This window comes from Siniperca chuatsi, linkage group LG20 (genome assembly GCF_020085105.1).
Source record: "Siniperca chuatsi isolate FFG_IHB_CAS linkage group LG20, ASM2008510v1, whole genome shotgun sequence".
In the NCBI taxonomy this organism is placed as follows: domain Eukaryota; kingdom Metazoa; phylum Chordata; class Actinopteri; order Centrarchiformes; family Sinipercidae; genus Siniperca; species Siniperca chuatsi.
The window spans coordinates 4,795,744-4,818,193 of record NC_058061.1 but is presented as its reverse complement, the minus strand read 5'-3'; the positions used below and the strand labels follow the sequence as shown (position 1 = coordinate 4,818,193).

The following is a 22,450-nucleotide window of genomic DNA, read 5'->3' as shown; positions in this document are numbered from 1 at the left end:
CATTCAAAAATGCAAATGCAAAGAAAATATCTCTTTTTTTTTACCTGCACGGACATTTCAATCAGCATGAGCAACTTTTTTATGCCGATCCACAGATGTTTGTCCTTCACAGCTTTAGCTATGCTCGCCCGCTCTACCTCCTGAAAACTGCCCAGCAGCTGTGGGGAGAAGACAAAGAAAGGGGAGCACTCAGCATGGGATTAAAACAGATTAATTCATTATTTAAATATGGAAATGCATTCAGGATCTTTAACACCTTTGCTGAGAAAGTAAATATCATTCTTGAAAACAGTGATTAAAATCTGTGTATTAAACTTGTATTTAAGTTCTAAATAAATTTCATGTGGCAAAGTCTTCCTAAGATGGATAAAGACTATTTGGAAATAGTCTGTGCATAAGGGTATGTGTGTGTACAACTGTGTGAGAGAGAGGGTGGATGTAAATCAAGTGTATTAAATAGATTTGGGTTTAAAAGTGCTGTGTATGCAAGACTAGGTGTGTGTTTGTGTGTGCTTCTGTTTTGGAGTGTGTGTGTGTGTCTCTTACCTCCAGGGCCTCGACTAGCTGCTGTCCGCTTGAGATGTTGGGAATGTGGATGGTGGTGCTGAAAGCATCCAACATCTCCATTTCCTTGAGGACGTCTTTACGACTTGTGGTGCCGATGATCAGTAGCTTACGACCCTGAAAGAGAAACAGACATGACTTCATTTGTTTGTTCAACCATACAGTTGTTCATATTCTTTAGCTGCTTTCCTCTTAACAGTCACAGGGAAAGCAAAGAGACTGAAACTCACTCAGTCAGGTTTATTATGAGATTTAAACATTTTTACTAACTATCCATTTGATTATGAACATAAAAAGAAAAAAGTAACAAGGAAGGGCAGAAGAGATACTGTAGAGTCATGACCGTGCGATGGCTATAAATGGAGATTCGGGCATATGGATTGTGGATTCTCTGTGCTTATTTGAAGGCACCCACACACTGTGTGATAACAGCGATCTTGCAGGTTCAGTGTGTGAGATGGGTCTAATAAAATCTTACTAGAAGTCTGTGTCAGACTGGGCAATATTAGTTTTGAGGCATGTCATGTGCAAATAAATGCTGGCTGACCTGTAACGCTATGATGAAAACAGAAAAAAACGTCGTGATCACGTTTTCAGTTTGATTCCATCTATGTCGCTATTATGTTTTGAAAATGAAGTCTGTAGTAGTGCTGTTTTTTTCCTTTACTCAAAAATGCTTACAATGTTGTGTCACCCAATGTTTTCCGCATCATTTCAGGATATATTCCGATTAGTTGGTTTGTAGATGTGGCTCATAGCAGCTGTCACATTGTGAGAATTTGGTCCTAAATTTATGACGCTGTCAGAATTGTGATGCAGGCTGTCTTTGATCGCCAAAGCTTCTGATCAGTGTCTCACAGTGAGATCTAGGACCACCGTTTTGGATTGACGATCAAAGATTTCACCAGATTTCTCTCATGATTGTGTGATTTTTGGGCTGTCCCAGATGAAAGCTGATAATGTATAACGGCCTTAAGTCGCAACAAGAGCACAGACAATAGAAAATAACAGGAGACAGGAGAAGAAAGAACAGAACAGAGCATAACAGAACAGAAAACAACAGAGGACAACAGGAGAGAAGACAAACATGAGCAGAGAAGAAAGAAGAGAAGCAAAGGAAATGTAGCTCCACTAAGCCGACAAGTTGGAGAAGGAAGAGCAGAAGAAGACGAAGGAGGAGAGGCAGAGGAGTGGCGAGTAGACAGGGGGATTATGGCTGCCGGCTGCCCCCCCATGGCGTGGGGGGTTGTGATGCTGCATGCAGATGAGGTGCCACACAGGCGGCGGTGCTGCCAGGTCCTGGCTCTCTCACAGAGCCCATTCTCCTCCCTGTCCCCCTGGCCTCCCCTGGCCCCAGGCACCCCGCTGGGCCCAGCGCTTTACAACCCCAGAGGAGCACTGCAGCCAGGCATTCAACACCAGGCCCCGCGCCACTTCTCATGCACATGCAGCCATATAGTGGGCTATACTCTCATTCACAAACCCATCAACAACAGACACACAAACTACAACCAAAGAAACTATGAGAAATGGGTCTCTACCGCCACCATTCACTGTGAGCACAACAGGCCTGGACCTAAACACTCGCTAATAACCATACACTCACACACAGTCGCTCACACATGCCAGTCGCAGCCAAAGACCTCCAACAATTCCTCACAAGACTTTGCACTGGCATCCATAAGATCTGCTGCCCTCTTTCTGCCACCTAAGGACTAGCAACCCCACAGTGAGCATGTCACAGATAAATAACACAAAGTGTTTGTTACCTTTGGAGGAGGCTTCTTCAGCAGCACCAGTAAAGCTTGTAACACTAGGTTGGAGAAACGGGGGCCGATTGGGACGTAGTCTGATGAGACAGATCATTTTCTGTTAGCAATGTTCTCATTTCCCATTTCACATATAGATTTATTCCCAATTGAATGTCCATAATAAATAAAAAATGAATTTAGGTCTAAAATTAATTCAGCTCATCAGCAGCAGAACACAAAATGTTTTTTTAAGCTGTCTTGTAGTACAGTGACTCTCTGAGGGACAACTGGGGTCTTACCTAACAGACGTTCAATGTCATCCACCACCACACAGCTCAGCTGGGACTTGTAGGCATCTTCAAATATCTATCACAGGAAATAAAAGTGCAAACAGATCCAGATAAAGGCAAAAATAGGCATGTAGCTTTATGCATGACCTGAAAGCAGTAAAAATAATTAATTTTTTGTTATGGTATTAGTAAACGCCTGTCAGTTAGGATTTAAAAAGTGGTATCTATAAATGTTTTCAATTTAAATATGTCTTCCATATTTCTTGAGTCAGTTTGAGTATTTAAATCTAAGTTCAATTTCATTAACACGTCATATTCATGTGGTCAGGTAATAAAGCTATTAAATGGAGATTATTCTTAACAGCATGGCTTGAACCCCATTAAATCTTCCATGCATCAGTACTGGAGATACATTTTCCACACCTTTACATACTTTCTGAACGAATCCCAAAACTTTCTAGACCTAGAGATGACTAAATTTGTTTTCTATACTTCAAAACTTTCTACTCAAGGGGGAAAAATTTCTTTAAAATTGTCAAGTGTTGAGTGTTACCTTTTTGATGGCTTGGCATTTGGCTATCTCTGAGTGTCCGATCATCTTGTCGGGGGAGCAGATCTTGATAAAGGGGAACTGGGACTCTTCAGAGATCTTAGCAGCCAGCGCTGTTTTCCCACTGTTCGGTGGGCCTGAGGGAGAGGATCAATCACAAATCAGTTGTTTGTAATAACACAAATCATTTTGCTAAACAGTTTTCATTTAAGGGCCTTTTAGAGAGTTTATTGTGTGTTCTGTTGTATCTGTTATATGCAGACTAAGGATGTTTGGCCTGCGTGCTCGAGTTGCAGGAGGTTAGTGTTTGAGTGGATGTGTGTGAGTCCTACCCTCAAGCAGCACAGAGACAAGCGGTGTGCGGTCGCTGTTCTTCGTCTGCTGCACCAGGAGCCCCCCGTCCTCGAGGACCGCTGACACCGGGTCACCCCATCGGATTATCCCGTTCATGATGTAGCTGGCGTACTCCTCCTGATTGGTACCAAACGCCTGGACAGAAAGAGAGAGAAATAGTGAGGTGGTGTATTTTTGTTTGAGTGTGTGCGGTCAAGTCGGAAAGAAAATATATATTGTGAATGTGATATGTTTCCCTGTCCATTGTACTCTTGCATCACCTGCACAAGTGCTCTCTGTGAATCAGCTTAAGGTGAATTCAAAATATAAATGATTCAGAAAACATTACAGTACTTGGGATATATTCCTTGTTTATATGTGATCACTACAGTGATCAGGGGCTATATGCATAAACCCCCCTGAATAGATTCAGTTTAGGGCTTCAAATGTGTTGAGTGGTCCCTGAGAGTCTTCAGACACTAAAGTCTTGGACAAAGTGGCAATTAATTTCTTCCACCTTCTGTTAAAGTCCGACTGGCTATTTTTTGCCACAGAAACTAGAACCAGATCAACTGCACTCCAAATGCCCTTTAATATATTTTATTGTTAGCATTTACAATGGTTTACATTCATTCGTTTTTGTGCTGCAGGCTGATCAGAAGTAGAAGAGACCAGACTCCGAAATACTCAACATCTTTATTGAACAAGATCCCATTTCAATAGTTTTGTGTAGGTTAGATTTAGATTAGGATGTCATGGTAAAAGACATACAATAATAAAACTACATAGACATGCGCTGGGGAGCAAGGAAGCCAATGAGCTTATAAAAGTCCTCCCCCAAATCTCAGATTCAATCAAGTACAGTATTTGTAAATATCAGACATGCATGACAAAACAGATGGGAAGTACTTTGAAAAGGTAGGCTCTTGGTAAAAAATAGACTAGTCCAGGCTGGCAATATCTGGCAGCCTCTCAAAAGTTACCTCAAAGCCTTTTGTAAATAATATTATCTATTCATTCATGGCTGCTTATATTTTTAAATGTCTGTTGATATTTTCAACAGAGTTGGCTCAGGACAGCGGGTGGGGGTAGGAGAAGACGGGTTTGAACTTTGGGTTATTTGTATTATAAAAGCTGTGACCTTCACACTAATTTCATGTATTCTACTTCATTTTTCAATAAAACATATTTGACACAGAAATGGAAGGAGACACAGAAAAGAGATAGAGAGAGTAATGCAAAGCAACTTACAGGTTTGATGTCGTTATTCAGTGAGGCCATGAAGTCAAGTCTGCTGACCAGCAGCTTCTCTGCCGTCTCAGTGTTTACCTCCACTGTGTTACTGGCCTACAACAAACATCAACACACACACACACACACACACACACACACACACACACACACACACACACACACACACACATAATACAAGTTGAGCAACAGCAAATAACTACTTTTATTCCTGGATGAACTCCATGCCCACCACTAATGAAATCCATTATATGAAGTATTGCACATTTAGATTGCACAATGTGTCAGGAGACAATGTGCTCCCTCAGAGCAGAAAGGTCAGAGGAGGAAGAGGAGGAAGAGGAGGGAGGGAAGAATAAGTGTTTAGAGCAGTGACGAAAAACGTCACAGCCATCAGACATGTGTAAGGCCCTTGTCTGTCATTTATCATCACCCTCCAATATCTGCTGCACCATGTATGTGTGTGTGTGTGTGTGTGTGTCTGTGGGGGCCGACACTTAACAGATGAGAACTTCACCTTATCTGTGTGTCCAACTGAGCTGTGTAGATTTGAGCCTATGCACCTGATAAAATACTTAAGTGAGGGTTCTTTGCCCAATCCTTCCTCACCTGGGTGGCTAGTTAAACTGGCACTATACAGCAGTGTATCAGGCCCGCCAGGTGTGTGGCGTGCACCTTAAACTTAGCAACACAAGACATTATTCCAGTGGGTTCTTTTAAAAAACAGGTTAAGCACTTTATAATAGCATCAAAGATAAAAACAAGATGAAATATTTGAGTTTCCAATTACTAATGTAATTTTGGATTGAAAAAAATATTTTCTTATTTGACTTGGAACAGGTGTTAATTCATATAATTGGATTGTAAGCACTCTTAGTAGTGCTGAAACCAAAGGTGTAGGTTTGGTTTCAGAAGTGGGGGGACAAAATGAAAACCTCTGCATTGTAACCCTACTAACCAAACAGAATCATTTTGTTTCCTTTAGAAATATCTGATACTTTCTGATAGACAACTGTTGTTTTTGCATCTTTACTACTAACTGTGCTTTACCATCTTATTTTTGACTGGTGTTCAGTTGTAATATCTTTTTAGGACAATAGTAACTGTAAATTAAAATATAGATTAAATCCTTTTTAACCGTAAAAGTGTAGTTGGCAGGACATTTTTCAGCCCTGTTGTCTGCAGGTTTTCCTTTAGGCTGCATGCTGCCCAGGGCGAAAACAAAAATGCAAGCCACTCACTGCTACTCATTAAGCTTATTGTTTGAGCGACAGTAATAACTGAAGGTGACTCAGAGTGTATTAACATTTTTGTCAGCTCAGATATTCTCTCATTTGGACTAGGGTGGCTGCACAGTCAGAGAACAGAGAATATTGGGCTCAGAGATTGTGATGGGCATTTTCTTTACTATTTTCTGATATTTTATGGACTAAATGATAAAAAAAACCAAAAAAATTGATAGTAAAAGCCCTTATTCATAGAACTCCTCTTCTCCAATCAAAGAGTAAATGGAAGTGGACACATAAATAAATACAGAGTATAAATATGAGCAGTAATATGCCAAACGTCCCTTGAGGCCTCTGACCTTGATATGTCTGTTCATGGCAGTGGACTGTGCAGCCCTGACCAGGCCCTCCAGCTCTGCACCACTGAAGTTCTTAGTCTCCACGGCCAGCTCCTTAATGTCTACGTCACTGCCCAGCAGTTTGTACTGACGCATCTTTGCTGTGTGGATGTGGAGGATCTGAATTCGTCCCTTTTCATCCGGTAACCCTGAAAGAAGAGGGGAAATAGGGGACTTGAAAATTCGGCAAAAAGAGTTATTATGTCTATAAACTCAAAGTCACTGTCATTCAGCAAAGGTATGTTGACCATGTAAGGTGTCCTGGTCTTAACTGGCTGAAGTGCATTGCTTAAAGACCCTTTAAATGTAGCATTTGATAGAGGGGAGACAACTTATATTTACTTTGCCTGTCTAGATTAGATTTTCTCCTCCTTGGTATACGACCAACTCATGTCAAGAGAAAGTTGGCTGAAGATTTCTGTAGTTTGAAATGTTCAAGGAATCGGCAGCTGTGAGATTGAATTATCCTCTTTATGATTTGAATTGACTTATTATAGACAATCACCAAATCAGGAAACGTGTATTACAATAATAGGTAAAATCTGAGATTCATTCTGTTTATAACAAAATTAATGGATTGCACTGGTATTGACCTATCCATATCTAATTTCCAGTCCACTTAGAGGAATTACTTTTAATTGTTCACTGGTTTAAAGAGTTCTATGTTGTCATTAATACAGTTCACATTCCCTTTCCCTTTCCATACTCATGTATGGAGTTAACACTTGAGTGAAACCTTATCAGTGTGTTCTTCACTTCTTACCGATCTCCATCTTCACCTCCAGTCTTCCTGGCCTCAACAAGGCCTCATCTATCAAGTCAGGCCTGTTGGTCATACCTGAGGGAGGAACAGATGGACAGATAGTGGAAAGGAAGGACATCAAAAAAAGGATGAATGAGAGAGATGAGTGAGAGTGCAGATGCTCAGGGATGACATCAGAGAGCCTATGAGTTTGAACTTAGTGTTAGTTTGTGCAAACAGAGGGAGAAAGTGTGTGTTTATTTGCATTCTGGGCACCTATGACCAAGATGTTGTTGAGCTGCTCCACTCCATCTATCTTGGACAGCAGCTGGTTGACTACGGTGTCGTGGACTCCTGTGCTGCCTGCCATGCTGCCACGCTGTTTACAGATTGCGTCAATCTCATCAAATATGATGATGTGAAGGCCGCTGTTAGCGCCGAGCTAAGAGATGAGGGGGAAAATGAATGACAGAAAGAAATAAAGAAAGGTTAATGCGTGAACTGTAAATATGTCTTTAGATGGACAGTGTTAGGCTTAGGTTAAGTCTTTGGGAAACACTGGAAGAACAAGGTCTTAATGTATCATAATTGGCCAGTTTTGGGATAAGGAAGGTCACAAAGCCTGTAATTTCATTTTACATTTTGCATCCTTAAATTAAGGTTTTAGAAGATTTGAGAGTCTGAGATTTTACTCCCAGGGGCTATATCCTGGCCTGTTGCATGTCAATTCATTTATTAAACTAGACAATTTGGTAACTAAAACTGAAACAATTAGGGCCTCAGACATTTCTCATGAAGTTATTTAATTATGATCAATTCATTCATTTTTTTCCCCATTCAAAGTGAGTATTACTCCAGTATCAGCACAAAATGCATAGACTCTTTAAAGCTATTGAATAAAATATTTATAGTATAGATATAAAATAGTTATATTTTAGTTATCATACACATGCAAGACAGAGAAACAGAAGAGGAAGCACCACAGTCTCATTGAAACCATGGACTGGCTCTTGCAACAAAGGCTGATTTGTACTTTTGACATTTGATTCCTTTTATAATGATTTGGTTTGGACCCTGGGTCATGAATTGGTTTCTGCACAAAAAGGTTTGTGTCAAATATATTATAAATTACAGTAAAAAAATTAGTTTCTATTTTACAAATGTGCTACTCCTTTACATGGTCAACTAGCACCTAGTAGGGATAAAGGATACCACCACTACTACTGTGACTACTTTTAATAGTAGTCGCTCAAGACTATACCATATTTGCCCAAGCTCAAAGTAATTCAAAGTAATAGATACAATCATGTTAATATTTTCCTCAACTGCATTCTTTCTGTGACATAAACGCAGTAAGACGACAAAGACACTCCCAATGCTTTTCTTTCATCCTGACTTCAGTTCTGACCCTCAATAGAGAGACAGATGGAAAAAGTGAGAGAGCAGCAGGGTGGGGGGTTATCCCTCCATCTACAGACCTGTCAGTCTCAGCCCTAGCATTTAAAGCAGGTGTGGAGCTGTCCTTATTACACACTGGATGGTGTGTGAGTGTGTGTGTGTCTGTGTGTGTAGGGAGGTCTAATAGGAGGTCAAAGACAGCCCAGCCCCTCATTAGGTGGTGAAGAGTGAGGCTCAACGCTAGTGTCTCACCATCCAAACCAACTATCACTGCTGGGTTTCTATGCATAACTGCCCCCCCTCCACACACACACACACACACACCAGAACTTTACCAATGTTATTACAGCTATGTCTGGCTAAAGGGCAGATCTCTCCACTCCTGGAGAAATTAGTTTTTTTCTGTATAGATAAATGAAATGCTTATCTGTGTTTCGTGGGGATAACGGGAGAATACTGATCCCCGAGAACAGACTTAGTGTGACTTTTTAGCAGATGTGTAGATAATAAGTTCAGCAAAGTTGTAGCACTACAGGTAATGTATCTGAAAGTTGAAATAAAACAGACTGGTTTATCAACACCAAAATGTGGGATTTTCACTTTAAGCTATGTGGGTTTAAGCTGTGCTTTAAATTTCGACACCTTGCAATAATAATGCAATTTTTAATATACTATGATAAAAGTACTTGTGTTTGTGATTTTGTCTTAGAAAACATGAGAAATGCTCTTGTGAGTGCACGTATATAATGTGATGTGTCCTCCCCTCACCCTCTTCTGTTCGTCCTCTGCGTCTGCAAACAGCTTCCTGATGTTGGCCTCAGACTCTCCGACGTACTTGTTGAGAATCTCGGGGCCGTTGACGATCTTTGGCTCCCGGGCCTTGAGCATCTGGCCAATCTGTCGTGCCATCAGGGTTTTACCGCAGCCTGGGGGTCCATACAGCAGGATTCCCTTCACATGCTTACAGCCTGGAGACAGACACACAACCAAGGAGAGAGATGAATTGACGTTAGACTGGGCACAGGCATTTTTTCAACAAGGAACTTATACACAGTAAATGTTTATGGCTTTGACTCAGGATTCTGTTGCTTTGTATGCCTTCGTAACAGAAATGTTCACTTGCATATGCAGTGTGTTCGAAATGTCACTCAGTTGTTTGTGGTAATAATAAACAGTTTTTGTATTGGGAGATTTCAGTATCCATACTTAACTGTCTTGAGCATGAATTTATTGCAAATGAAAAAATTGGCAACAAATGAAAGGCGGCATAATCCGACAGTTATTCCTGCGGCCTGCTTACACAGAAAAGCCAGGCTTATGACTGTTCTCATCACAGCACCACTAATTTCTTTTGTTTTATTCCTTCTCTCTATAAAGATCAAGTGTGGAGACTGCGAGCTCTACACTCAACCAAGTTTACACTGTGGTGTCTTTTTAATGGCCTTTTGCACCTGCTTAATGACATTTAGCCCAGACTAATTGAGAGGCCCCAGATAACCATCAGAGCTGCCATTTGGGCCTGCTGAAGGAGAAGCAGCGAGGATGACAGGTGGGGAGGGAGGGAAGAAGGGTCGGCTTCTCGAGCAAGGCGCGGAAAAGTTATGTGGTTGTGTTGTGTTTGGGAGAGAAAGCACTGAAGCTTCTGTCTGTCTGCTTCACCTCTCTGGGAGCAAAGGGGAGACAAGGTGAAACTTTCAAACCTTTGCTCCAACGCACACACAAAATGTGTAACTAGACATGCACACCACCTCTCTGTCAGCACCTGCTCTCCCTGCTCCCCACGCCTGCCAATTACAGCTTCACCTTTAGCTGGATGCTCTATCAGGGCATGCCATCTCATTATAGCAGCCAGCTGGCCACAGCCAAAGGCCGACTACTGCACACAACCACCCGACTAAAGGTCAGCTCACACACTGCTGGACACTGCCACAGGCAGACTTAAGTAATGTGTGTATTTGGCAAGCTCAGAGGTCTTTACAACAGGTTTTCACAAGACTTCTAGGTCTGGGAGCATTAGGACTGATGTGATTGTATGCACATGTGTGTGGGAAGGGAGGGTTTTGTCTATGACTCACAGAGAAGACTACCCGATGGCTTTCATTACAATGAGCTGCTGTTCTTTGCAAAATGAATCATCATAGTAATCTGACAACTGTCAAAGAGCTATTAATGAGTGTGTGTAGGGATCACTGTCAGGGGACGCCAGGGTTTTCAGTCCACAGGAGGACGCTGCCTTGACTGCTAATCATTGATTGTGGGTTTCAGTGATTCAGCAATGACACATTCCTTAAAGGAATTATTCAAAGTTTCGTTTGCCATAATTTTGATTCAAGCATTAAACACAAACTACAATACAATAACTGAAAAAAGTGATTATATTCGGCAGGTATTACTAATCAATATAAAATAAGAGAGACAACAGTGTTTCTCACAAGATCATTGTGTTTTTTTCTGCTCTTTGCAGCTGTTAACATTTAGCATGTTGAGGAAAGACTTTTGTATGTGTATTTATGTTTTGTTTGATGGGATTTAATGTTGGGATTTGGCCTTATGAAATTTTTAGTGAGGCAATTCAGAAGACACCTATCTTACCAGCAGGAGCCACTTGGTGCACCTGTAGAGTTGACTGACACTCAGTGCTGGCGAAAATGGCTAAACCCCAAAGCTGAATAACTATTGGACACTGAACAAGGCATAGTGAAAACATCTGTGCATTTTACTCCCCTATTCTGAATGGAGGGACTGAGAAATTTAACAGATTCGGGTGTGCAAATCTTTTTTGTACTTGTGAAAGACTTGTGAAATACACTTAAGCAAGACTTTCAGAAAAGTCAGAGATGAAAATGTGAAATAAAAAAATTTCCTCACCACACACACAATCTCATGAAATCATCATCTGACTTGCAGCGAGACAGTATAAAAAAGTGGAAGAAAAGGCACAACCAAATGAAGAGGAAGAGGGAAACTCACCCATCTGTTCTACTATGTCAGGAGGGAAGACTCGGGAAGCAAAGGCTCTACGGAAGATGTCAGAAAACTCCTTGTCGAGGCCGCCAATACCCATCCTCTCAAAGTTCCAGTCTGGGCTTATGATGGACTGGCGAGACTCTCGGGTCTTGGCTTTCCCTGGAGGGGTCAGACAAAAACAGACACAAAATGTTTTGCTCAAAAGGAGAACCTAATATTTTCGATAATTAATTGAAAAAGCACTTCTATCTACTCTGATGTACACAGCAGTGTTCTTTTTTTGTTGTGTTTTTTTTATGCAGGAGTTATTTTGAGTCCCAAAATGATTGTTTACAGTGAAATGAAAATGGTTCTTTGAACAAACCCCATCTGAACAATTGCTTTGTCTTTTACATGAGGTAAATTAAAGAATTTAGCTTTGCTTCTGACTGATGTGTTAAATAAATGATCACATTATTCACATAACCAGAATATATTACATTTAAACCATGTTATGAAGGTAAACTGCCTGTCTGGTGGCCACTGGCACAGCTGAACTTAAATGTTGTACCACTGCCAACAAAATGTGAAAGGGAAAGAAAGCCGAGCAAAATGTGTGAGGTGTGCCCCCTTGTGGTTTTATAGAGAATCGTCCTACAGCCAGCGAAGGTAAAAACAGACTTTCCTTTCTTTATAAATAAGTGTTAGGTTTGCAGTAGTTTTAGCAGCTCACTATCTGTCGTCATCATCATGTCAGCTTTAGTGGCTGTATTTAACATTGTTGTGGCTGTTGAGGCTGTTAAGTGGAGATTAGACCACAAAAGATTCAACTAAAATCATTTCAAGTAATCAACTATCCATGCTGTAGTTACTCGAGATGAAGTGCTCTTGTTTTTCAATAGGTGAAAAAATAGCTAACTGTTATAACAGCCGCGTATTGTTGACACTCACCAACCAGAGTCATAGATGAGCTCTCTGACTTCTCAAAAATCACCTGACTGTTTGCCAGCAACAAACCGATCTGAATCTGAGGGAAGAAACAAAAAAGATGATAATCGTTCAGGACAGAGTACAATCAGCAGTCATGTTTACTCTGCTACAAGTCATTTTATAAATATGGAAGAAAGGTGGAAATCCCAGTAACATCAAACTGTAACATTTAGCATTTCAACTACATGGGGTTTAAATAAATTGTGTTAATTAAACTTAATTACTTCCATGCTATATATAAAAGCCTCTATTGGTACAGAAGAACATCATGGGACAATGACAGATTGTTTTCCAGATACCTTCGGTTTCTTGCCAGAGGCATGTTCTCCCTTTAGGATGCTGGGGTCCATGGCCTCAATATCCTTTATCAGCAAGCCAAACAGCTTATCACAGACACTAAACACCAGCTAGAAAACAAAACAAAAACACACAGGGAGCAAGGCCAGATTTATGAAATAAGAAGAGAAAAACTTTTAATTACTCCAGACTATTGGAACATAATTGTATTTGCATAGGGGAACATTAAAATAAATGAACAAATAAATGAAGATACAATTTATGCAACAAATTTAACAAAACCAAAACAACTGAAACACAGCTGGTCTTGCAATGAATGTTTGTGCTTTTACTGTGAACTTGCATCGGATTCTTTCGTTCATTCTCCTACGAGCCTCTGATTTAAATATGAATGTCTCCCTCCACAGCTACAAACCCGAATTCCACTAAATTCTACAACTTCTACTCTACAAACTCTTGTCCAGTGCCAGTAAATGTTTAGACTGGCACATTATTAATCCCTTAAAGCCCCAAGCACCTGCTGGCCGACGCTGAAGGCCTGGTTGTTGAAGTGCTGGATGAACTCGCTGGCCATGTTGTCCGAGTCGTAGGGGTTGCTGTCCACGTTCTTCTTCTGCAGGAAGTCGATTTCCACTATCATGGTGCTTATACACTGTTTGGACTTGTCAAACTTGTAGTTTGTTACTATAAAAAAGGCGAGAAAATCAATTTATAGTTTAGACAACAGCATCTCCCGTTGACCTGCATTATTTCTGATAGGCTCTGAGGAGAAATCGCTATCCTAGCTATCCATAAATTAGTCAAATCCTGCAGGTGTTTCCTGCAGGTCCTCATGAGAATATGTCTTCCTTTTCCCTCTGTACTGCTGTCTAATTGAAACTGCATTAATTGATTTTTGTGGCCACTTGGGGGAAGAGGAACAAGCTTTTAAAGTTCATATGGCAAACAGTTGCCTATTTACACATGCAGCAGACACAGAACGAGATTGGAGTCCAATATTCATTTTTCTTTAGTTCTGTATCAACTCCTGGAAAAGCATCTGGCTCTTTAGCTGCTAGATACTATTGTTTGCTGTTTGGAGCTGGCAGTGTACGGTGGGTTTATATCAACCTTTTAAAGCAAAACCATCGCAGCAAGATGTTTCGACGCCTCGCTTCACCACGCCAAAAATGAGGTACTACCCCAAACGAGGCCTTGTTATGTCACACACGTATAAGAGAGGTGTCGCGCTGGTTTTGAATACGGGATGTTCTTCAGTATTTAAAAATGATCTGTATGATAAAAGTGATCTGTTTTCCAATACAAGCTTTACTGAACAAAATGACAATAATGAAAGCAGTAAAACCACTTATATTCTGACTAACTGTTTCATCATGGCCCCACATTTAATCCATCCATACAAATGCAGTACCAATGGTTTGGCCAGCAGATGTTGTCCTTTTCCACTCTATCAAATGCTTCGAAACAGTGAAACATTTTCCACACAATTGCTTCATAGTGATTCAGTGCTTCAGAAAGCTTTGTTTCCCCCCATCACTACTGAATATCACACACAGCTCTATGTCTACTAGTAACTCTGAGATTTATGGTCTGATTATGTTCAATTAGACACTAACTAAACAGCAGGGTATAAGCTCATTAGTACATTTGGAGTGGTTACCAAATCAATTAATGCCTTGTTAGCCGGCTGTTATAATCAAACACTGAGTCCTTTATCCTTTAATGTGAGGAACAAAATCAGCAACACAACAGGCAGCTCCTTAATTTGACATGACTTGCGGTACCCTTTTACTATTCAAATCGTCTGCATGTCTTCAAACTGCTGCTAATGCCTCATTATGGAAATTAGCTATACTGTAAGTAGCTTTCTTCTAGATTGGGCTGATATTTCTACTGCCAGGTAATTAGGAAAATTACACCCGCAATACTGCTACATTATTCTCATCACAGTTACCAGGAGACACAAAACAACTATCCTTTTAATGTTCAAAAAGAAAGAGACAGAGAGATTATTCCTTTGATCAAATAATAACAAGAACCATGCCTTTGCTGTTTTTTTCAAGGCGATGTCAAGAAAGATTAAGGTATCGTGAGGCTTATTCATTCTTTCACTCAGTGGATTATATTTTCATTCCTCCTTTTCACTCCTGATATGCAGACAGTATCATAATAGCGCCCATCATTTTGGGCATCCCTTGGCCTAAGGGAGCTGAGTGAAATATTTTATCAAAGAACAGGCCTTCTCATTCTCTGGATACTGGCCAGCCTCTGAGACAGATGTGGAGTGACATCACCCACCCATATTGTTATTCTGTCTCTCTCTGTGCTGGGTGAATCATGTTCCCTCCACCCCTCATGCCACCTAAAATAATAGCTAAACCCCCTAACCCCACATATAATTAGTAATCTGCAGGATAGGACCATCAGAAGTCAGCACAGTGAGATGTTTTTCTGGCAGAGAGAAAGACTGCAGCCTTTAAAGTCAGTCACATGTAAGTTGCATGAATCCTTCAAAGTCTGAAGGTTAGATTTGATGTCAAAGGCTATTATGCTTCTACTGCAGTGAGGTGTCTGTGACTCAAAAGGCATTCAGAGATAAGAGAAAGACTGTCAAGCACTGCTAATCAATAAATGACAAATTAATGCCAGTCATCACAAAAGGCTGAAAGGATGTCCTAGAACAATCAGAAGTCTGTGCTGTCTGTAGATACATGTGAGGCACTGCTAACCTGGTATCAATAGCAACCGGTAACATAAACTTTTCATTTTACCTGCAAACGGCTAGTTAAGCTCCTTGTTTTAATTTTAAAACTCAAAATAAAAAATTTGTATCAAAATTCAGTTTAGGTACAGCTGCATGTTAAAGCATTGTGTTCTCAAAATGTTAACGCCCAGTGTGGCATGTTGCTCTGATCAGTCTAACTGCCAAAGACAACTTTGCCATTTAGCACTTGAGGACATTTTGGGAGCCAAGTCCTATTTGTCTCTTTTTGTCCTGTTTGTCCTGTACTTCCCTACCCTATCTTTGACACCCAGTCCCAAGCCCATTTCTGAAGTAAACTGTTAAAAATGGGTCATAAATATGCAGTATCATTTAAAAAAAAAAAAAAAGGCTCAGTAATTTCCTAAAACAGCTGGAAATTCAAACAGCAGTAAATTGTGCATTTGTTGGGAACTATTTTCAGCTGTGGATTAATACACATTTAGTTCTAGTCAGTATTTACAGCAACACGACAGTGTATGTAGTATTGAGTCAAAATAAACTACAGTGTGTGTTGATGAAGGAACATGTCACCCAGTGCAACGGCGTGGCTCACTGATGTGTATTTAATAGTTTTTGGACATCATTGAAGCCCTATGTCACAGAGGAATACGATATATCAGGTTTTGGCTCTGTAGACAATACTTACTAGTAGTTGTTAGTAATTGTTGGTTTTGGTCTTTTCGTGGGATTTGTTGTGAATAAGAACAATCTAGAATATCGCCAGCCTTATGCTATGCGATGTTAGCTATGTTACGCAAAGCTTACCTTCAACCTCTTGTCCAATCGATAGGCCGGCCCATTTTCTCTGTACAGAAAAAAAAGCAAGTGATTGATTTAGTTCCATGTCTCATCATTTCCTTTTGTATTAGGACACATTATTGCAATGGGAAAAGGCAATTGGTTACCAGCTATACTTCAAATCAATAACACTACGCGTTTCAGAGACAGCAGTGCAATGTTCCTCTGCAACATGGTCTTATTTCACAACACTTCTTTACAGTAAAATGCATAACTATATTATGCATTTTACTAGATCTAGCTCTACTAGATCTATATTTACAGTAAAACATCTTCAATGGTCAGTTGACTACTTTTATACTCAAGCTGTGTTTTTGAAATGGCAGCCAATGACGGCTTCCATGTCAAATATGAGTTGATCAATCAATAAATAGTATTTAATGAGTTCTTGTGGTAAAATAAGACCATCTTGAGGAGGTTACAGTAGTACCTGTGTGCCGTTGTGGCTGCCAAGTTTATAGACGGAGGAAGAGCAGGCAGAGACAGGCAAGGTTAAAAAAGGAAAAAAGCAGTAACAGATTGAGACAAACAAAGAGGTCCATGCAAAGCCCGCAGACAACCACGCAAGAGAGCATAACTTTTCTTAGAGAACATCTTGACTTCACATGATGTCAAATACTGCTATCAAGGTTTTTAAAAAAAAAAACAATATTTGCAGAAAAAACTGATGATTGTATACAGTTTGCTGCCTTCAACACCATGCAAGTGTTCATCGGTGCTTTGTAAAGGAAAACTGCGGATATCACCTATTAAATAAATGTATTACATAGTCAGATAATATAGGCACAGTGGTATTTCATGTTATAAGGTACATCAATAATTGAAGAATAACAGTTATATATACATATGTCCAAAAAAACAAACATATTTATCTTTTTGTCTCACAAAATTGATGACATCTGCAGAAACCAGTTTGCACAGCAATGCACAGCTGCCATCAGGCGACACAGTTAGCATTGAGAACATGTGGCGGGGGGGACATTTTGCTCTTAAACCTACCTGTGGCAGGCTGAAGGCAATGGTGCCGGAGTTAACACTGGGATGCGTCTTCAAGGTGAACACATACTTGTGGGCTAAATTGCGCACAGTCACATGTCTGCATTGAGATGAACAATTAGGAGAGAGAGGAAAGGATTAAGTGTGGAGAATAAGTGTGGTACAGAACAAGCATCAACCCAGATGTTACTGTTCTCAGCTAAAGGTTAAACACTCAAGGGTTGTAAAAAACTGGCTGAGGGGTTCTGTTGATAGACGTGAATCCCACTCATCAGCATTAAACTGATGCACGCATCCACCCATTCATCAAATAACCCACACATACACACAGACATACTACTATTACTGTAGTATGATGCACAGTTACGTGTATCAGAGGAAATCCCACTCACTGTTCAAACTGTGGCTCCTTCTCATTGATGACGGCACAGTTGGTCAGCGACAGGTCGTCTGTTGGGCATCGAGCCACTTGCATAATCTGAAAAGAGAGCAGAAAAAAAATGCAAACAGTGACTCCACTGATGGAGTGATATCTATAGGATTTTGCTGATTTTTGAAAGCTTCTTCTTCAAGGTAGCATGCAAGGTTCTTTTTTTAGTCCTCTAAAAGCTATTTCCTTTCAACTTATAGGCAATGGCATGACTCACAGTTTATGGTAAAAAGGTGCAAAAAATAAATAAATTAGATATACAGAAAGAATTTTCATGTAAAGTGCATGACCTGCTAGTGCCACTGCTGAAATACCATGAAAGCCAGTAATGTGGACAGTTCTAGATAATAATTCACAGTGTTTACAGTCCATATGTATGGATTTCAATACAGCTGAACAGCTACAGAGACAGGAAGATTGTGTAGATCAGCACGTGAAGGCTTTGCTTCCTGTCCTCTTCAGCATAGAGTTCACTCCCACAAAACCACCATGACATGCATGTTGCTATGATGATCTCTTCACTGATAAAGCCTCTCTAGACCTTCAGTACAGACGAGCTGTCTCACAGGTTCCACCAGGAAACTTCCTGCTAGGCCTGAATACTAAATGTCAAGTGTCTGTATGTCAAGTGTAAACTCAGCTTCCTCTGTCTGTAACAATCATTTAGATAGTCTGTCTTTGGTAATATAATAGCTTTCATTAGCACTGTCAAAAAGGTTAATGAATAGAAGGTGAAATAAATGTGAATAAAGTATTGTCAAATACAGAAAAGTACAGACACAGAGCAGTGTTGCAGAGGTTCCTGTTGTCTTTCCTATATGATGTGATGGATTACAGTGATTGTCCACACTGTAGAACAATAGGATCTGAGACATTCAAAACTGCTCGGGTAGAGACAACATTATGTGCTGCAGTGGACTTATTGAAACCTTCTTGACTTAAGTTAGCTCTGCTTAGCCTTGCTAACTATTATTGAATTATTCCTTCATGTTTATGGCCAGTAATGTCTTAGGTTTTTAGGCTCATGATATGGTTCAAAAGATCCTATTTTGTGACCTCTAAGTCAGTCGGTCAGTTATTACAAAGTCATGCAGCCAAACTTTGCTCAAACCCACAGAGCTTTATTTTAAATTCTGGTGCAGTTCCTAAAGTTTCCAAAGATACCAAATATTTCAGGCTGAATTGTTGGGGAAAGGTGTATAAAATAATGCACAAGACATCTTGAATATTTCCATTTGATGGAATTGTGCAGCCATAAAACAAAGAGTCTTAGGTTTGAATATTTTACTCAGGGTAAACATCATAGAGCTTCAATGGCAGGCTAGAACAAGCTGACTCAGAATATATAAGATACTTTCAGACAATGTGGAAAAAGATGGTTTTAATAACCTCAAGGCTACTTAAGTGGGAAACTGGATTTAAGTGCCGTATACCGAGAGGAAAGCTACAGCTCTTCTACCTCTGCTGCATCTTCCCAGAAACTCCGAAGTGAAGTACTACATTGCCTCACACTAAGCTACTCAACAGATAGCAGCAAATCAACATCATCATGGGACTGTTGCAATATTGTTTGATAACAGTCTGACCTACAGTATTAGCTACTGGCTGGGTGAATCAGCATCCCCGTGGCTCTGGTGAAGCAAGCAACTTCATGATCTACTGTGAAGAAATATCAACTAAAGGTTCAGTTAAGCATAGTCTGTATTTGGCCTCAACAGTTGCAATGTAGACCAACTAAAAGTACCAACTCTAAGTAGATACAGTATTTGTGGTCTATTACAAATTGCCTCTACCGATCATGCAAGACAAAAGAGACCAATAGCAAATCTCTGTGGGATAGAAAACTTCATAGTATGTAGATTTGGATTAAACCACGTTGAATTAATAAGGACAAAATCACCCAAACACCCACAACTGTTCAGGGTCAACCTGCTCTCTAATTACAAATAATATAAATTAGTAATAGATATAAGTCCACGGGTAAATGTAACCTTCTAAGGCTGAAAGGCATTGAGTACGCTTGCCAAATAACAGTTGTGTCAACCCCCAAAAAGTAGAACTCTAGCACACTTATTAGATGGAAGATAGCTATGATGCAGGGGAGTCATAATTATGTATTACATGTAGTTTGGCTGTCATTCATAATGGGCTAGGTGGTATATAGAAATAGAAATCCAATGTACTGTGTATTACAAATGTATTTTTGGCAGATGCCCTCATCAGGGTTACACATGTCACAGAACTCCTCATACTCTCAGGATCAAGTTTAAAATTTGACCAATAAAGACGTATTACAGAATGCTAAAAACAACAATTCAATAGGAGTATTTGCTCAGATACTGTCATTTAAAGTTATAAGAAAAGAAAAAACCTGTTCTCATTCCAATGAACTAATTAAGTTGCAGCAAACAAAGAGAATCACTTGCTGACCTACATCTGAAAAACATTAAATTTGGCCTATGTGAAGCATTTCAGCATCTAGGCTAACCACAGCCTCTTAGATGTCCTGATCATTTCAGATTGTTGCTTTTCACAGTAAACAGATCGCTGCCGTGCCAAGACTACGTCTCTCAAGAGATCCTTTTTAGGTTGATACAGATAATATTGCCTGCTGTAGGAATGTGGGTTGACACACAACCTGACAGCAAAATAAGGAAATCTAGAGGGCACCAAATGAAGATTAAATTGCAGTCAAATTTCTGTCCAAGGTTCTTGTATAAAAATTATTCAAAATGTATTATTTATTTGAAATTGACCTCAGAACCTTTTATTGCATTATGTACGTTTGTATTTTTATGTTTAGTCTGATGATTTGTGATTTTATGCCCTGGTCTTAAGAGAAGTGATTTTCAATTTCAGGTGCATTTTTTTTTTTTTTCATAATTTGAATGACAATAAAAAAAACAGCAACATTAACTTGACATTTGAAAATGTGAACTATTAATTGTGCCTTTAAGCCAAAGTGTAATAGCATAGAAATCTAAAGTCTTCCCTGTGCACCAGGCACTCAGTTTCAGTCAATTTTTAAGTACAAATGCCAAGAATTTATTGGCTCCAGTTTCTCATATGTGAGTATTTACTGTTTTTCTTGGCCTTCTGTGATATAAAACTGATTATTTTGGGATTTTAGACACAACAAGCAATTTAAAGACGCCACCTTAGGCTATGGGGAAATTGTGATGAACATTTAGCTCTATTTTCTGACATTTTATAAATGAAATGATTAGTCGAATTACTCAGCAGATTAATCAATAATGAAAATAGTCATTATTTGCAGCTAATAATAACCTCCATGATGGTAAGATTTATTGCAGTGCTGTTGTATTAGACTGCAATACTTTTATTTTTAACTAGGTGTACCTAATAAACTGACACCTGTGTGCATTTGTAAACATCTGCGCAGTGCATTTATGAAAAACACTGACGCACACAAACACAATGCAGATACTTGAAAATGGCCACTGATTTTAAGAGTTAACTGAGCTGAGTTTCTACTTCTTGTTTCTTTTTACTCATTTAATGCTGCTACACTTCCTTAAGAGCCATCATTAATTTAGCCTTTCAAAGTCGGGGCTATATTTACAGCCCTTAGCAGCATTTCCATATCTAAGTCAATAACACTATTGACAATACAATTTAGTGGCCAAGCTGTTACACATAATAATTTACATATAGAACAACAGTAGTAGCAGAGACGGAAGTTATAGAGTATCTTTGGTATTAGCATGCTAGCAACAGTCATAAGATACTCCATTCGTCTTCCGGGCTGCCTACGAAGTTTTGAATGACATCTGATTCTGCCACACAGGCTAGTGCTGCGCTGGCTCACTTTACGTGTTAAAAAAAAAAAAAGAAGCTTCTAGTCCTTTAAGTACACGTTAGGTTAAGTGTTCGTGGTGTACTTGTATTTAAATTCTAATATGCGCTTCAAATAAACTCACCCGAGAGGTCATCTTTGTGTCCTTTATCCCGGTTCAAGTGTAATTCAGCGTAAACGTTCCGCTGACAGAACAACTGTAGAAATGAGAAAGTGACGTACTAAGAGGCGGGATCTTACGACGTGATGTGATGTCATTACGCACACGACGCGTGGAATGAAGTGTAAAGAGATGCAACACTTCAGTAAAGATGAATACGCAGCAAAACGTTTATTTTCTGATTGTTTATACATAATGTCATTCTGAAGGAGTCTGTTGCTCAATCAGATCAATTATGTATTGAAATTGGAAGCCAAGATTGTTATTTTATACTCTGAAAATACAGATTTTTCGCACCCATAAGACAAAGTATTCTAAATTTCTCCCCATCTTTTGAATTATTCATTTCTGAATTTGGAAATGACATTGACTTGCTTAAACTTATCTATAATAAGAAATGTGTATATATAACAAATTTACTTTATTCAAAGAGATATAAGTGATAATTTTGCTTTTTGCACTATTTCTTATTTATATCCTCTTATATATATATTTTTAATATATTAGTATGTTATGTTTTACTTTAATAAGTAATACTAAGTACTTTATTTAGGAAAATATCATAATGGTGCAATGATGTCTTGGTTGAGTCACCCAGGGTTTCATATGTTGTAAATGTTTCAGTAAAGTAAAAAATGGAAAATAAAAGTGAGAGGAGACGTAAAAAGGAGGTGAAATAAGAAACTGAGCTGGAGCTAATATTTACCATATTATGCTCAAATGCTCACATTCCTAATCTTCAATCGTAT

The 22,450-nt window shown here is 39.4% G+C and overlaps 1 protein-coding gene across 1 annotated transcript in view; it reads right to left on the bottom strand.

Annotated features, from left to right (window-relative positions):
- The window catches only part of LOC122867595 (vesicle-fusing ATPase-like), a 28,244-nt gene extending 6,436 nt beyond the window's left edge, over positions 1 to 21,808 (bottom strand). Inside the window, exons 1-19 of the mRNA XM_044178573.1 lie at positions 21,666 to 21,808; positions 17,687 to 17,772; positions 17,298 to 17,394; positions 16,266 to 16,305; positions 13,254 to 13,420; positions 12,739 to 12,846; positions 12,401 to 12,476; positions 11,474 to 11,629; positions 9,272 to 9,471; positions 7,382 to 7,547; positions 7,127 to 7,201; positions 6,325 to 6,512; positions 4,740 to 4,835; positions 3,488 to 3,644; positions 3,159 to 3,292; positions 2,615 to 2,681; positions 2,334 to 2,413; positions 547 to 681; positions 45 to 158 (exon numbers count right to left, since the gene is read on the bottom strand). Coding sequence (XP_044034508.1) covers positions 45 to 158; positions 547 to 681; positions 2,334 to 2,413; positions 2,615 to 2,681; positions 3,159 to 3,292; positions 3,488 to 3,644; positions 4,740 to 4,835; positions 6,325 to 6,512; positions 7,127 to 7,201; positions 7,382 to 7,547; positions 9,272 to 9,471; positions 11,474 to 11,629; positions 12,401 to 12,476; positions 12,739 to 12,846; positions 13,254 to 13,420; positions 16,266 to 16,305; positions 17,298 to 17,394; positions 17,687 to 17,772; positions 21,666 to 21,677 — 2,154 coding nt within the window. The 5' untranslated portion in view covers positions 21,678 to 21,808. The remainder of the gene's footprint in view (positions 1 to 44; positions 159 to 546; positions 682 to 2,333; positions 2,414 to 2,614; positions 2,682 to 3,158; positions 3,293 to 3,487; positions 3,645 to 4,739; positions 4,836 to 6,324; positions 6,513 to 7,126; positions 7,202 to 7,381; positions 7,548 to 9,271; positions 9,472 to 11,473; positions 11,630 to 12,400; positions 12,477 to 12,738; positions 12,847 to 13,253; positions 13,421 to 16,265; positions 16,306 to 17,297; positions 17,395 to 17,686; positions 17,773 to 21,665) is intronic.
- Positions 21,809 to 22,450: the final 642 nt, after the last annotated feature.